We start from the raw sequence: 16,921 nt of genomic DNA on the forward strand, positions 1-16,921 counted from the left end.
TGTGCATAAAGAGATTCACACACAAGCAGGATCGTGCTCAGGGCACTGTTTATTTCATATTTACAAGGTTGCACACTGTCTTCAAGGGAAGGGCTCTCGCTCTCCCATTTTGACTACTAAGCAGTTAGGATTTGGCAGTTGTTCTTTTCTTCCACCTCAAAGCTGTAACACAATTTGAATGTGCAGCATAAACTCAAATCCCTTAGTTGGAACCTGTTACGGGCTGAAACTGCAGCGTGTGTGGCAGTTTAAAAAATGAACCAATCTGAATAATTTGCCCTTGGTTCCCATGTAAGAAAATGTGAATGGAGGATGGGTTAGGTAAAAATGGCCAACAGAGGCTATAACAAGTGACAGGCCAATATATATCATGCACATATATCATGGTGTGGTCTGGCTCTGGGTGTGTATCTGTGTCCATGTGGGCCTACTTTTGTGCATGTGGACATGTACATGCTGCACATCTGTGTTAATGTGTGGCCCGGCTCTGTGTGTGTGTATGTATGTATGGCTATGTCAATGTGTAGCCTGGTTGTGTGTGTGTACACACATGCACGTGTTGCACATCTGTGTCAGTGTACGGCCTTGTGCATCCTTATTTCCGGGCATGGAGGAGGTCGAAGCGATATTTGGTCTGATTCTATAATGTAAATAGACGCTTGCGTTTTCATACAGTCTCTTTAAAGACACTGGTCCAGGGGTGTGTACAGAGCAGCGGTTCTCAAACTTGTTTCATCCAAGGCACCTCTCTGTAACTTCTGGGAATTGAGCAGCACCCCATTTCCAAAACTGATTTATTTATTATAGTGCCTGCCTCCTGGCAGACAACAGGCAGAGACTGAGGCTGTCTGCACTTACATGTATGCATGTGTCATGGTGTGGCCTGGTTTTGTGTGTGTGCATGTGCTGCATGTGTCAGCGTGTGGCCTGGCTCTGTGTGTGTGTGTGCGCGCACCACACGTGTCAACATGTGGCCTGGCTCTGTGTGTGTGCACCACACGTCAGCATGTGGCCTGGCTCTGTGTGCAGCCTGCTTCTGCGTGCCATGCATCTGTGTCAACATGTGGCCTGGCTCTGCGTGTGTGTAAAGGTCTGGTTGGGATCTGCATGTGGCAGGGGACAGAGTCTGTGATAACCTGAGGCGAGGCAGCTGCTGAAGGGGGAGAGCGCTGCCAGCTTCCCTCTCCCCACACCTTGTCATGCCCAATGTGTTCATGCCCTGGAGGCAGGAGGGGGCCCAGATTCCACCCCCCTCCCCACCCACCAGGAGGCAATCAACAGGAGGGGGGGCCACAGGGACCCAGACTAGAGCAGCTGTTTCTCCTCACCCCGCTGGGCCTGGGGGGGAACTGGCATCCTTCCTCCTGCGTGCCAGGTCTGGCACCCTCCTGCTGGCCAGGCTGTGCACAGGAGCCGTGGGATGGGCTGGGCAGGAGGGGGAGCTTGACATGCGTGGTTTTTTTTTCAGGGATCGGGCTGATTTTATTCCTCCCCCTCCCTCCTGATGTTCGCAGCCGGCCGGAGGCTCGGGATGACCCCGCTGCGGGAGCTGCTCACTTACTGCCTCTTCTTCGCCTTCTCCTTGCCCCTGCTGGTGCTGGTGCTGCTCTGAGATGCGCGGCGAGGCGATGCCTGCCTCCTGCGCAGGAGGGACCGCGGCGGCCGGCGGCAGCTCCGCTCTGCGGCCCCCGATAGCCGCCTGAGCCGCTCGGCGATGCGGTCGGGGGCAGCGGCCGGGCGCGGGGCCGGGGAGGCGGCGGCGGGGGCCCGCGGCTCGTCTCCCCCGGCCCGGGGGTAACCCGATGTGCCCCCCTCGGGGAGCACATCTGCCCTGCCCCCCGCCAGAGGCGAGGGGCTGCCGGCTGCTGACCCCCCCGCGCTGCTCTAGCCGCCCGCGCGGCCTGTGGAACAGGTGCTTCCCCGCGCGGGGCGGGGCGGGGCGCGGGGGCCCGGCCGCGGCTCGGCCCCGCTGCGGCGGAGATCGCGCGGCAGGGAGCGTGTCCCCGCCGGCTCGCCGTGCAGGGAGGGCGGGCGCAGGGGCCGGCCGCGATGGGAGAGGGCATGTCTAAGCGGCTGAAGCTGCAGCTGGGCGGCGAGGCGGACATGGAGGAGCGGGCGTTCGCCAACCCCTACCCGGACTACCAGCCCCACGGGGCCGCCGCCGCCACTGCGCCGGCCCCCAGCGCCGCGGACACGCAGCGGGACCCCGCGCCCTGCCCCAAGGAGGAAGAGTCCCTCCCCTTCGATGCGGACGGGAAGGTGAGTCCCGGGCCGCGTGGGGGGAGGGGCCGCGGCTTGCTGCTGCGGCAGTGGGCGCCGCGTGGCTCTGGAGCCTTGGGGCCCCCGCGCTCTAGAACACGCTGAGGGGGGGCCGGGGTCTGGAACACTGAGGGGGGAGGGGCGCCGCGGGGCGGCCTGGAACGTTGTGTGGTCCTTTGCACCCGGGGGCGGGGGCTGGAACGCTGGGGAGGGCCCTCGCGTTCTAGAACACGGCGCGGGAGGGGCGGGGGCTGGAACGCGGCGGTCCTGGAACGTTGTGTAGTTCGCCGTTCTGTACCCGGGCGGGGCGCTGGAACGAAGGGCCCTCGTGTTCTAGAGCGCGGGGGGGCGGTTCCCGCGTTCTAGAACTCGCCGCGAAGGAGGGGGGAGGAGCGGGAGCCCGTAGTTCCCCGTCGCTTCTGTGGCTGCCCGAAGGCCGCGGGGAGCGGAGTCGAGCTGTGGGCCTGGCCGGGCGGGGCGGCCCCGCCCCCGCCCTCGGGTGCCTTCTCTCCGGGAACTCAAGCCCGGGGCCGGCCTCAGGCGGCTTCTGCTCTGTGCGCGCGCCTCTCTCAAGTAGTTTGTGTCTGAGCTGCGCCCCGGCCCTGCCTTGTTGTTCCTGCTGTAGCCAGCGAGGTGACTGCGGAGAGGGAGCGAGTTCTGCTGGAAAGTAAATCATTGGCTCATAAATGGTTTCAGGCTGAATGTTTGAATTTAAGCAGCAATAAGCGCACCCTGGTGTCCGTGAAGACCAAGCCTTTTGAGTTGGAGCTAGCCAGGCTGGCCTCCCCTGAAACCCTCCGCCTTTCTCAGCCCCTGGGTTGCCACGGCAACGTGGGTGGCAAGAATATAGGAAAGGGTGGCGAACAAACTTTAAAAGTGGGTTCTTTTTTCAAGAAAAAAATGGGGGAAACTGGGTTTGCCCTTGCAGGCTGGCAGGGTTCCTGCCTGCGAGGGGCTGCTTGCGGCCCCCCAGGGCAGGGCCCAGGCACGGGCAAACCAGGCAGCTACACAGGGCCTGGATAGAAAGGGGACCCGAAAATGGTCATTTTTTGATTATTGTTATTGTTATCTCTGGCGAAGGGTGATGCTAAAAGTTCACCTGGGCCACCAGGAATCTAAGTACGATGCTGCCTGTGGGGGGCAGCGGGCCAAGAGTGAGGGGCGCTGCATGGGGACTGGCCACTGATGTTTACAGATGGGGCCCGGGACAAAGACAGTTGAGAGCCACTGCTCTAGATGGTACAGTTGACAGAGTATCCCTGATGCAGCTATGAAAAGAGGCCCTTTGTTGGGTTGCTTCCTCATAAATCTCCCACAGTGTTTCCCACTCTTTGTTCCTTCTCTTCTCCCCCCACAGTATTCTTTGAATTGTTCTTTAAATTTTTTTGAAAAGAAGGAAAGCTCTGCTTTTGAAGGTGTTCATGCTTACCCTTTGAACACCGTAAAGTGCCATAGGGCCTAAGCCATTCCTTCCAACACCAACTTTAATATCTTTTAAAATGTGACTATATAAAAATATAGAAGAGCCAGTTTCTTTTTGCAAATGGTTATCGAATTCCTCATGATTCTCCTGGCCGGCCAGGGTCTTTGGATAAATGTGATGATGTCTTTTATCAGACCAGACTTATGACACAATTGGTTCCTGAAAGTCACGTCTTAAGTCGAAATGTTGTAACTTGGAACTGATTTTCCCATAGGAAACAATGTTATAAATGGAGGATTGGTTCCTGAATCAAGCCCCAATACCCTATTTTCACCAAAAATGACCCAGAATTTTTTTATTCAATTATAGATGAGTAATATAGCTACATTAATGTATTTATATTGTAAATAGCAATCGTATTGATTTGGAAGGACTTCTTTGAGGTGACTTTGCTGGACTTTTTGAAAGGTTCTTGGCTGGAGTCTTCTCAGGAGCCTTGCCTGCAGGTTTTTCTGGAGTCTTGTCTGCTTTCTTTAAAGAAAGTGTCCAAGGAAGTTTGGACAGAGATGGGCGACGCAGCAGACTTGTTCACGGGTGTGGCCTCAGGTCAGATCAAGCATTGTAAAGTTGAAACTGACCTCATAAAGTTGAAACAGGGTGTCAATTTACAAATATTGTAAGTGCGAAATGTTGTAACTCAAACGTAAGTCGAGGACTGCCTGTAGTTGGAAAAAAAAGTTTTTTGCAAGCTTTTGGGGTACAAACACCCTTGGTTCAGCACAGGGAGACTCCGCTGGTGGATGTGTTCTTTAAGGTAGAAGGAATCAACTCGTGGTAGAGGTGCTATCTTTTATTAGACCCACTAACTGTTTAGTCTGGATCATCTGCAGGATACCCACTTACCTTTAATGCTAGAATTTTTGTCTTTTTTCTAAATAGAAAACAATGCCTTTATGACTGCTGATTAGCTTGACAAGGTATGTCAACCTTGGAGAAGTAAAAGCAGGATTTTGAACGTGTGGCAGAGAAGGGAGTTATATGGGCGTATTTTTTCGTATAGAAGGTGTGTAGTCTGCAAATGCTAAATTGCATTGCAGAACACTTCAATTTCCAATTCATTTGAGACTTTCATGAAACCAAATTGAAAACTCACTGCAGTTCTACCACTGTATATTCCAGATGCAGAATTTGGTTTAGGTTATGTTCAGGAATCTCTGTCTTTAAATTCTTGGTATGAATTTGCTTTCATTTGCTTGTCCCATCGTAGCAGAACATGCTGATTTGTAGTGCGTGTGATTTTTTTTTTCCCCCCCCCCCCATGTTGTTACCCATGGAAGCTAAGTATAGTAGTAGTTGGTAGCCAGTTGCATTGTCTATATGTATCTTACTATTTATTGAAAAGGAGTTATGTTAGGTGTTTTATATTTAAACAGCTTAAATAAACTTCTTTTTTCTTCCCTTGGAAAAATACTATGTCAGATTCTGCAGTCTACTGAAGCAATATAATTTCATTCAGTAGCAGTGGATTTCTTCTACATTTTCCCCACCATTATAGTTTCTGCTTTTCATTGGGAAAATGATCTTGCCAGGCATATACTTTCCCTCATGAGATTTTACTGGACCAAAGATGGAAGTGTCCTACATATTCCCAAGCTAAAAGTAACAAAAGAGAGGGATGTTTATGCATGTTTGCTAGTTTAACTAATCTCCCATCCACAGATAATAAACCTTTACTGAGACCTCCTGAAATTCTCTCTGCTCTCACTATTCTTCCTGAAATTGTCCATCCTTATTTCAGGGCATGGAGGAGGTGGAAGCAATGTATGGTCTGATTCTACAATGCAAACAGACACTTGTGTTCTCATAAAATCTCTTTAAAGACACTGGTTCAGGGGTGTGTGTAGAGCAGCAGTTCTCAAACTTCTTTGATTCAAGGCATCTTTCTGTAACTTTGGGGATTGAGCGCCCCCCCATTTCCAAAACTGATTTATTTATTATAGAGCCTGCACTTATGTCCTCATATCTGCTTACTGCCCAGGCACCATGAACTGCCAGCGTAGCCATGTCAAACTCATCCAGTTGATGAAAAAGGCTAACTCTTCAAATGATCAGGTGATCTGTGAGAAACTGATTGACATCTAGAAGGAGCAGACAAAATTAATTGATTGTCTTCAGTTAATTTGCCTTCACAAAACAGCTGGTCTTTTCAGTCATTGTGGTTTCCCAGATCACTCATATTCATACAGATGAACTGGTCTTTTTAACATGGTGTTTTGTACATGAAAATGTTTCAGATTTGAACTGTAATTTAAAAATTAAAAAACTGGTAAACTTTTTGATTGAGGATTTATATTGATTGTAGGAGGGGGGAATTGAGAGATGAAAGGTTATGGATGCATGTCCATTTGGAGCTGTTTCAAAAGGGCAGCAGCTGTTGTTATGGTCTAATCACTGTGTGTAGATAAGCCAGGAACCATATAAATGTTGTAAAACTGCTTCAGCTGTAACCTAGATGAAGCAGTGTATCTGTTCTGGCTGGTCCATAATGTATGTGTGTGTGTGAGAGAGAGAGAGGTTTAGTTTTAAAATATTAATGTTTAAAAGATTGGAAATTTAGAATCATTAAAAATAGGTAGTAGGTTTGGTTTTTTTTACTCCACCACAAAAACCTACAACTGTTGTTCGAGCTCTCAAAAGGGGTCCAAACATTTTGGGAACGGAAACCTCTTGCAAATGGATTCACCATGGACATGAATCAAAGGGCTACAAATTCCCAACTAAGCTTATTGACAGCAACATGCATCTAAAATGTCACACATTTAATTTCTTTTATGCTGACTGTTTATCAACAGAAGCATTAGAAGTTGAGCTCTAGAAGTACTTTTCAATTTTAGCAATAAAGTGACTTGGTTCTTCAGTATACCTATTATCATATTTCTCTGAGTACTGTTTGGATGAGAAGGTCTTTCAGAAGCACGCAGACTGGAGCGTCATGCTTGGTGGTAGTATCACTGCCCAGGTTCCTTATTTCGGCTAGGCCTGTATATTATACAGGACAAATTACCAGTATAACCAGAATTAAAGCTCAAGTTGTTATTGTCTCTCAATCCCATTTCGGAAGAATTGCAATAGGATTATAATATTTTGGCAGCGCTGAGTTTTAATACAAATATAATGACAGGTGACAAGCAAGCACATGCAAGTAGCTGCTTTAAAAAAAAAAAACTTAACCAATTTGTCATTAAGTTTAAAAATGCTACCTGTGCCCTGAAAAACTATATACTGAATTCAGTTAGGGTGACTGGAAGGACAACTGCTCTTAGGGAACAGTTTTAAACCTGATAATAACAAATGACAAATATAGATGCCTAGTGGGGACAGGATTTTTTAATTGGGATATCTTTGGGCGATTTGGTGGTGTGTAGTTCCTTGGCTGTGTCTCAGCATTTTGCCAGTCATTTTTTTCCTTTAAATGGTTTTTCAGTCCTTTCCTGACTGTCACGCATGCAAAAAAATGTAGAAGGTCCTTCATTGTTGTCTAATTTCTTCTTCTGCATCATCTATACTTATTAGCCATCTCACAGCTGTCTCTTTTGGTCTGTGTTCTCAGTGTCAGCTTCATGGGAGGCAGGATTGGACTTTCTGGGTATATAGGTGTTACTTTCTGGTGCTGGATGGGATGGCCCCTTAGTGTGATGGGATGCGGTGGTTCTTAGTACTCCCACGTGACAGCTGGAATGGAACGGTGCATTTAATAAGGGCAAAAGGCTGTGTCTGCTGGGTTGCCCTGAATAAAACAGTTCTGCAGCTACAACACTGAAGCCCAGTTCTGTTTTGACATACCTAGGGTACTTTACCTTGAAATCCTGCATTTTAAAAGAAAGCCTGATTCTGCCATATGGGCATCTTGGTCAAAATTTAGTCTGTAGACTAAATTTGTCCCTTCTTAATATTATGCGTCAGAGCATCTTTTTTCCCCTGTCACATGTCTGGATTCTGTTAATAACAAAATAAAAAAATATAAAAAGAATAGTACTTTCCTCTTACACAGGATATTGTGAAGATAAAGAAATTAATGGCTATGTGGTGCCCAGACTAATTAATGTGGTGCTAATGAAGGCCGTATCAGTAAGTACACAAGTCAGATGAATAGCACAGTACCTAAAGGTATTTCCCATTTAAATTTTCGAGGTTTTAAGTTGCTTTAGACAATGATCTGTCTAACATTGGAATGTAAGACTTATTATTGTACCTAAGAAGTTTCAGAGAAAGTGATAATTGCCTGTTGTGCATTGGTTCAATATAAAATCACAAATGCAAAATCAGCCTCAGTTGTAAAGTGAAGGAAATCCAGCAAATATTGATTTATGTTACTGCACCTTCAAATGGCATAATTTGGGCAGAAAAGTGAAAGTATTAATGCATCAGGCCTTTTACTCTTGTATTTTTATCCCCAGTCTTTTTAAGACTTTAAATTGACTGGCATAGTTTCTTCCAGTACTGAAAAATAATCCTCCCTGTAGTCCAAGAGGGAGCTGGTGTTAATTCTCCTACAGAGCCCTTTCTGACATTCAGGTTAAATTCCATTAAATAATAATACCAAGGTCATTTTTTTTTCTTAAAAGAAGGAGAGAGAGAGAGACTCACTCTTCCTTTCCTGCGGGGCATATAGAAGCTTCTGGCTCCAGCATTGTACACATTTAAGTAACCAAGGAAAAAGTCATATTAGCTGATCCGGAGGCTAAAGAAAGTAGGCATGGAATAATTACTACCAACATGGTGATGGCCTTTAAAGCTATGCATGTCAACACAGCAATTTGGGGGAAAACTGAATGTTGCTAAGTTGTCCAAGTCCTGTAGATTGTATGGTTTTATTGTCCTCTGCAGATGGCTTTGGAACAGGCTGTATATACATGCATGCTGTACATTACATGTAGGTATAGTTCCCCACTGCAATACAACATTTAATATGGCTTATTAGGAATCCATTATATCACATTTTATCCATAAAATTTCATATTTATATATCCTGCCTTTGTGTTGGTTCAAGCTGAAAAGGGCTTCCTCCATAACTGAAAATAAAAATTCATGATTATTGTGGATTTGGATTTTTTTAACATAAGAAATTGAGTAGAGGAGAATATAGTATATTTCTCCACCAGAGAAGTGTTGCAGCAAGTGGATTTTTGAAGAGACCCATTTGTGCTTTTGCATACTTTCAGAACTATCCCCTTTTGCAGAACGCTCCAAAAAATAAAACAAACATTCATATCTTGATGTCAGTGGTCTTTTTTTTTTTCTTGTGCATTGTAGAGTTGGCAAGCCATCAACTGAAGAGTGAAATATTGTCAGTTGACCTGTCAATTGACTACATTGTTTTGGCCAATCAAAGATTGTAGCAGTTTTACAAAAAACCCTTTTTTGTAGTTTTCTTGACAGAAATATGATGTATTTGTATTGGTTTTTGACATATTTCTTAATGGAAAATATATGCTTTTTCTGTGTATTATTTGGACCTATTGGCAACTTCTAACAGCTTTTGACCGGTCAGTTGACCAAATTTACCTCTGCATTGTGTTGATAGAAATAGATATAGTGAAGAGCACCATCACAAAAGTGTGAATGCCAGTTGGAATATTCAAAATGATTATGCTACTGAAATTAGTATACTTTATGTTCACCTGTATAGCTGCCACAAGTTTTTGCACATATGTAACCATCTACTATGTTTACCGGGATGCTTAGCAATGTATTAAACAGTTAGGGCATTAATGTGTGAAGTTCATATGGGCATGGGGCTATACCACATGACTCAGTTTCTAATTTGAATGGTTCCTAAACTTTTTTTTCAGTAAAAAATATTGTGTGGAAAATCAGCCCATTGTTTTAAATTAGATATTCTGTTTTGAACGGCTGCTATTTAAAAAGATTGTATGCCTAAGACCTACAGTACCTAGTGTACCTCTCTGTTAAAACTTCAGAGCATCCAAAAAAGTAGGAAGGGCTTCATGGTCTTATGAAAATGTTGTCATTGTTTTCTATGTTGAGTCTGACAGTGAGTGTAAGGTATATAAATTCTGTTGTCATCCTCTAATGGGACCTCATTGAGCACCAAACGCAGCCATTATGTTTTTACAGCATTTGTTGGTTACTACTAGCCTGGACTGGATTTGAGTTGTTGACCGCATAATGTACTTCTGAGTGATTAACTAGAGAGAGAGAAATATGTAGACAATGGTCATTACTACACATACTTTTCTATCTGTAAGACTGGAAGCTTAGAACCCACTTACTTTGCGATACAGTAGAAACAATAAATGCAGCGTAATTGGAGCATTTAATTGCATGATTGCACTCAGGACTTTTTTCAACTAAAAACCTTCCCCAGTCCTCCTTTTTGATGTATTCTAGAACTTGTCTTCAAAATGAACTAATCCCCTATGGCAATGGAAAATCGCAACTGGCATATGTGAACGTGTTAATATTAAGTAAGCCTCCAACCATCTGTTTTATTCAAGCTGCTAACGGAAATAAGCCAGAAGGAGTATAGCAAGACCAACAACTGTTTGAAAAACTTCAACATTTTTAGTTTGCATTTGGAAAAGCAATAGTTAACTGAATTAGTCAACGTATCTTTTTTCTGGATGCCATTAGTTACTAACATGTTTATCTCTACTGGTTTTAGCAAGTGTGAAAGCTCTATCAGTTTCCTCGTTCCTAAACCATTCTATGCTAATTTTAGAGCCAAGAAATGAATATGCATGTATACCATATGGATATGTTACCTTAGTTTGGGGGCTTGTTGGGGAGGGGGAGGGAATTTGAAAATAAAAGCTCCATCTGCAAATCTCTGCCATTGCAGTAGAGGACTGATGCACCAGACATTTTATTAATAAATTACCCATAAAATGGGAAGAATTACTATTTTTTCCCTGTCTTTCTCCAAAACCTTTAACTTCATATTTATTTAAGTGGATACACTGACTAATTTCTGGGATTTGGTGCATGCTGAGCAAGTGAGTGAAGCCTCTGGGCTCACTACAGCAGCCAGGAAGTCCTGGTCCATGATTCCTCACTGGCTTGGCTGCTTGCTTTGCGTTGTGTACTGTGTGCTTGCCTAATATATCAATAATTCTCAAGCAGTGGGCCTGGATTTTCCAAGGCTGTTTGAATTCATCCTGCTCTTTTATGTCTTCTTTCTGGTTTCAGATAAGTTATCAGTTCACAAGACAGATCCAGACAAAAATCAAGGACCTGCTGCAGCAAATGGAAGAGGGCCTGAAAACAGCAGACCCGCATGACTGTTCTACATACACGGGCTGGACTGGTGAGCAGTCTGGGATATGCATAAAAGCATTTTTTTTATGACATTTTGGAGGCCATCGGGGTTTTAAGTCCCAGGTTTGCAATTTTAATGTTCAGTGACAATGTGATATTACAGAGGGTATATGTTGGCTCAGTTCTATGGGGATTGTTGGTATCAGTGGAAGGCCTTCCATTGGCTTTAATTGGACATTGGATGACGGCTGTAGAGAGAGAATTAATTGGCTTCTGAGCTTGATGAGTCTTATGATAAAAAGGTGCTTACTCATTGGTTTGGATTTTTTTTAAAATATGTTGTACTTGCAGTGTTGTTTTTCCTTTCCTCCATTAAGTTGAATTATGTGTAAGGACTCAGTTGATTGCTGGCAGCACAATTTAGAAAGCAGAGAGAGAGACAGGCATTCTCTGGCCCCAGGATTTTGAGCTATGAACTGCTGAATTAATATTCTGACTGACATTTTCTGTATGGATCTGGGAAAATCACTTGATGAATATTGTGGGCATTAACGAGTGAGTGTTGTCAAGTGCATGTCATATGAAAAGTGCAAAGTCTTGCTATCTAACTTCAGTATTTCATAGATACTTCCTGACTGTTGATTAGCCGTTCCAGTCACCAAGATAAAGAGTGCCGTCTCTGGGCTCAAATCGGCCTCTAGAATTGTTCTTCCATTTGCCAAAAGACCATTCCGTTGTTGGCCGGGCAGGTGCCACTTTCCTGTTGCAGAGAGACCATTCTGCCTGCCCTGCCGACGTCATTCTGGAGCAGATCATTCTTTTTAGCATAGCCTGTTTGAAGATTATTCTGGGCAGATGTGTGTCATGTAGGGTATGAAACGATGGATTGGAAAACAACTCCAGTAAGCTTTGCCCATGCTCAGGTACAGTTCTGGTTTATGGAGGTTCAACATTCTCCTTTGCTTCCTCCTTGATGGTTCTGGGAGGGGATCCGTCTGGTCTTTGCAAATGGTAATATGGGTGGATGGGCAGAGATTTGGGGCAACTGTGGCTTGCATAATAATTTTATTTTAAAATCCAAAAAATGGGAGCAGTTCTGTGTTAGTTAAGTGGAAGAAGACAGCTTGCAAGCAGTGGGCATTGTTGTTCAGACATTTGTAAAGAACTCCAGCAGAGCACATTCTGACATACAGTGATTGACGAGAGGGAATTTATGGCTCAACAACTCCAAGGTGATAAAAATGAGTCATAAAATGAAAGTAACAAAACCATCATTAGCTGGAACGACAAGATGGATGAGCAAGTTCCGCAGTCTAGCAGAAGGTAGGTTTGCCATCCTAACGGAACTTGTCAACTACATTAATTCCAAAACGTAGTTTTCATTTTCTTTTTCTTTAATAAAAACTTTTACAAAATTTAACCTGAGTAGGAATGTTCTTATGATTTTGTTTTTCAAGTGCATTATGAAAACGGATGCCTCCTTCATCACTGTGCTAGTGAATGAAAACCTGGAAGAAGAGGAGACTAAAAATGACCACTTTAATTTCTCTGTCCAAGCCAAGAGATGTACACAATCAGCATAAACCATGAACAGTACCATGTCCAAGAATACACATAGTAAAATATTGTAACTTGCAGAACATGTTGCCTTTGTATAACAGTAACACAGGGACATTAGCTACGTAAAGCTAGCAAAGCAGTTAAAGACAGATTAGGGCCTGATTCTGCACAGCCTTATCCATGTGAGCAGTATTTAAGCTTGCAAGTAATCTTTGTGAAATCGTAAGAGCTAATAGACAATCAAGGGTTTGAAACTAGATCTCAAAGCTGAACTCTGTTCCCTCTTCACAAAGTCCAAGTATTTAGGCCTCGTATGTGACATGCAGACTGGTCTTCAGACAACTACATAAGGAAGGGGACATTGAATTGGCATAATGTAGCTTTCCCCCATCATGGCCATCTCTGCTTTCTTCTTCAGAGATAGTAGGAAGACACTTTCCATAGTGCGTAGAGGAGATTTGAACATAAATGCTCCAGCTGTACATAAGGTATGCGGGGCATAAAAAAGCCCGGCACTGAATTTTGCCCTTAGTGATTGCTCCTATTAAATTTTTTCCCAACCCAAGTGAAGATTGCAACAAGGTCATAAGATCAACCTTGCTCTTTTACAAATATGCACATACGTGCATAAATTTGCAGCAGGTTAATGAACGTTCCCCTTTGAAATACCAATTTCTTTAAGTGGGTTTGTTTCATTAATAAAACGAGCTGTGTTTTCATAATTGAAAATTACAGAATGAGGTTAATAGATTGAAGCTTGATTAACCCTACATCTGAAATCTTCCACGGGCTCATTTAAGATTCTTGAATCTGGGTCTAAAACTGTACCTCATTACTGAGTGAAAGGGCTGAATAGGAAAATGCCCATTTAAAATGAGTCAGCATTGCAAAGGGCTGCCCTGAAGCCACCTGATACCCAAAGGCCAAATCGACACTGCTGTCAGGCCAAACCCAGGAGTGCCACTGAGCTATTCCCAAGTAGCAACACTGCCTTCCTTCCATGATCTAGTCTGCATAAAGCTGGAGCAAGCAGCCAAGCAATCCAGACTCAGCATGGAGGTAGTTTAGACAAGACCTGGCTGCCTAAGGCGAATTGTAGTAGACAGTATTGTTCCTTACATGGTTCTTTAATTGTTTTTTTTTTCCCATGCTGCCTGCTGCTAATTCACATTTTTGGCTTGTGTAGGTGTTTTGTCCTGAGTGCAGATGGAAAAACTAAAAGCAAGGCAGCCCAAGATCCTTCATGTATAGGATTGTTCTCAGTGCAACAGTTTTGCTTTGGAGTAGGATGCAAGAAAGCAGTAAATCCTTTTAAAAACATCCCTATCACGGTTCTTTTCGAGTGGTCCAGTTGTGAACTGTATGTAAGTGTGGTAGAACTGGCCCATCCAAGGAGTATAGCACAGGGGTTTTTTTAATTGAATTAAAGGAAATCCTTTATTGCAGTGGTGCTCAGCCTCCAACTTGCAGGCGAGATCTGGCTTCTGGAGCCATCTCATCCAGCCCATGTGTCTTCTAGCAGGTCTGGAAATTTGGTAGAGGAGAGCAGGGGTGGAGAGTTGAACAACACTGCTTTATTGGAGATGTGTGGATATGTGTCATATTTTCACATACTGTATTTGAATGTATATGTGCATATTGGCTTACACTTAAAAGCCTTTGCTGATTTTTGGGTACTAAACTTTAGACCACTTAAAGGGTCTGAGTTTTCAAGAACACTGGTAATTCTCTCTGTCTCACTTTGTCTGTCTTTGAAAATTGGATGGCTCCAGTTGAATTCTATGATAACCTTAGTTGTTTGACAAGATGGGTTATTTGAATTGATATGTAATGAGGACCCTGAGCTTAACGGTTTTAAGCAGACAGGGCCTTGATTTTTTTTTTGATTTTTTTTTTTAAACATCACCTCTGTAGCAGCACAAGTATTTTTTTCCTGATTAGGAGGGAAGGAGTACAAAGATAATTTAACCAGAAAGAAAAATCTCTCTCTCTCTCTCTCTCTCTCTTTTGTATATGGCTGTTCTAGGTATAGCCCTTTTATATCTGCAACTCTACCGTGTCACAACAGACCAGACTTACTTGCAACGGTCCCTTGATTATGTGAAGAGAATACTTCGTAATCTGAATGGAAGAAGGGTTACTTTTCTCTGTGGGGATGCTGGACCCTTGGCAGTGGGTGCTGTGGTTTACCACAAACTGAAGAATGACAGTGAATCTAAAGAGTGTGTCACAAAGTAAGTGACTGGTGATGGTGGGGGGAACAAAACTATAACTTATTTAGTTTCTCTTTGTAGATGGTATGGACTTGGCAAGATTAGAAAATAGTATCCTTGCTGACTTTCACCTATTGTTAGGGCAGAATTAAAAATTGGACAGCATTTCCCCAATACATCTTCAAGAAATTAAGATGCTTGTAATGAAAAATGAATTAGATTTGTTAACTGATAAAAATCGAGGGAGCTCCACTGAGGTTGGTTTATACAGGTTCATGTTCGGAAGGTATCTTTGCAGCCCTAAAAGATAATGATCCTTGCTTGGAAAAAGTGTCCTGTTGGCTCTGGGCAAGTGGACTTTTCAGTCTTTGGTTTTATGTTGGTTTCATAGAATCCTGCATTCAAATTTCTGAAAATATAGGGAGTGAGATGTTTTGTTGCCCTTCCTGATCTTCTCCAGGACCTCTAGGATAAGTTCAGACAGCTGTGGTAGCTTGTCCATGTTTTTTATCAAGCTGCCTTTAGTCCTCTACTGTGGACAGATTTCATACAGTGGAGTATGCTACAGTCCTGCTTGACTTAGTCATTACTTGAGGCCTTGCAGGGAGGCCTCAGTTGAGCAATAAAGGCAATCAACATTAACAATTTGCAACATAGTAACAAGGAAGACCAGCAACAAAAATGTTCCAGATTTATGTGGAACATCTTTGTAGCTGGTTTGCATTGTGCTTTAATTTGAACATGTGGCATTTTTGACATTGGGCTGTACTGAGGCTTTAGATGCCTATGTGCAGGGATTTCATTGGCTCCCCATGTGCTGACAAGTTGATTTGCTCCCTGTTTGTCCACACCAGTAGCAATACAGTGTAGTCCAATGTAGGGCTGCACTGCATGGCTTTCAACTTGTCAGCCTACAGCCCATGGGCTTCCTGTGTTCTGGCAAGTTGAAGCATAGCATCAGGGCCTGGCCAGCAGTCACATGACTGGAATCTGATGCATTTTATCCTGGGTGTCAAAAGTCACACATTCTGCCATGCATGTCGGACATGGGAGAATGTGTAATTTTTTTGGGATCTGGGATAGCACTTGTCATATCCCAATTGTGTGACTAAATTAATGTCTGCCAGGGCCCTGAGAGATGGCCTTGAATAGCCTTAAAGCTATTTTCTATAGTACTTGTGCCAAGATAGTCTCTCTCTCTCTGGCCTGAACTAGAGTGTTTAGGGTTCCTTTGTGCAGCTTTAGCTTCACAGGCTAAAGGGGCCAGAACTGAGATGAGGGTCTCCCCCACAGCATGCATTTATTTGAATGTAATTCTCAACCAGGTGCCACCTTTGGGTGCCTTGAAATCCTTTCAAGGGTGCTGTGGGGTGTTATGCAATATTAGAACTGTTAGGTGTGTAGACATAATTCACAAGATAGACCCAGAAATTTCAAATAGGAATTCATAGTGTTAAAAACTTCATGATCTGTTGAGCTCTTTCTGAGTTCTTGGCAGCAGAAGAATTGCTCTGTTATTTTTCTGTAGTCAAAAAACAGTGAAAACTAAGAGCTGGCATTTTCCAAGAGGTGCCTTGAGTCTAGAAAGTTTGAGAGTCAGTCATGTAATAATTAGAGTTATGCAGGTGTGTTTTGCTGCTTTCGTTTTACAGATTTTCAAATACTTGAATGCTTATGCATACATGTATCTGCATCACTGTATTTGATTAACTTGTCCTTACGCGGGGGCGGGTAAAAGGGTTTTCACTAAATTATGAAAGACTAGTACTTTATATTAGCTACTGGGCACAGAGGTCGAGCTAGGCAAAGCATTTTCTGTTCCAGATTTCTTGTTTTTACACCTGCATCCTGGGAAATCATGTTTTGATCTAGAGCTTTTCTGGGAACTTTTCCATCCCTCTGCTGTCATCTCTGTCTGATATCTTCTTGAGTATCCTCATCATCATTGCACTACACAGTTTGCCTTCTGCAGCATAACTGCACCTGTTAGCATTCTGTCTGCATACCTTGCTGTACCAAAATTGGCAGATCAGCTCCTGAGGGCTGGCCCCACTTCAACATTTCCAGTCCAGTTTGTATTTAGAAGTTTAATCAATCTTTTTTCTAATCCAGGGTCCCAGTGAGATTAATCTCTGCTGCTACTTTGACATGTATATTTCAGTTTTAAAGTGGACAGGTTTTAGACTAG

At 43.7% G+C, this 16,921-nt stretch overlaps 1 protein-coding gene across 1 annotated transcript in view; it reads left to right on the forward strand.

Annotated features, from left to right (window-relative positions):
• The first annotated feature begins 593 nt into the window (after positions 1-593).
• The window catches only part of LANCL2 (LanC like glutathione S-transferase 2), a 47,601-nt gene continuing 31,273 nt past the window's right edge, over positions 594-16,921 (forward strand). Inside the window, exons 1-3 of the mRNA XM_090050027.1 lie at positions 594-2,259; positions 10,892-11,009; positions 14,547-14,754. Of these exons, the coding sequence (XP_089906153.1) occupies positions 2,050-2,259; positions 10,892-11,009; positions 14,547-14,754 (536 nt within the window). The 5' untranslated portion in view covers positions 594-2,049. The remainder of the gene's footprint in view (positions 2,260-10,891; positions 11,010-14,546; positions 14,755-16,921) is intronic.

The sequence above is a fragment of the Crocodylus siamensis genome, chromosome 5 (assembly GCF_052110815.1).
Source record: "Crocodylus siamensis isolate JL-2025a chromosome 5, ASM5211081v1, whole genome shotgun sequence".
In the NCBI taxonomy this organism is placed as follows: Eukaryota; Metazoa; Chordata; order Crocodylia; family Crocodylidae; genus Crocodylus; species Crocodylus siamensis.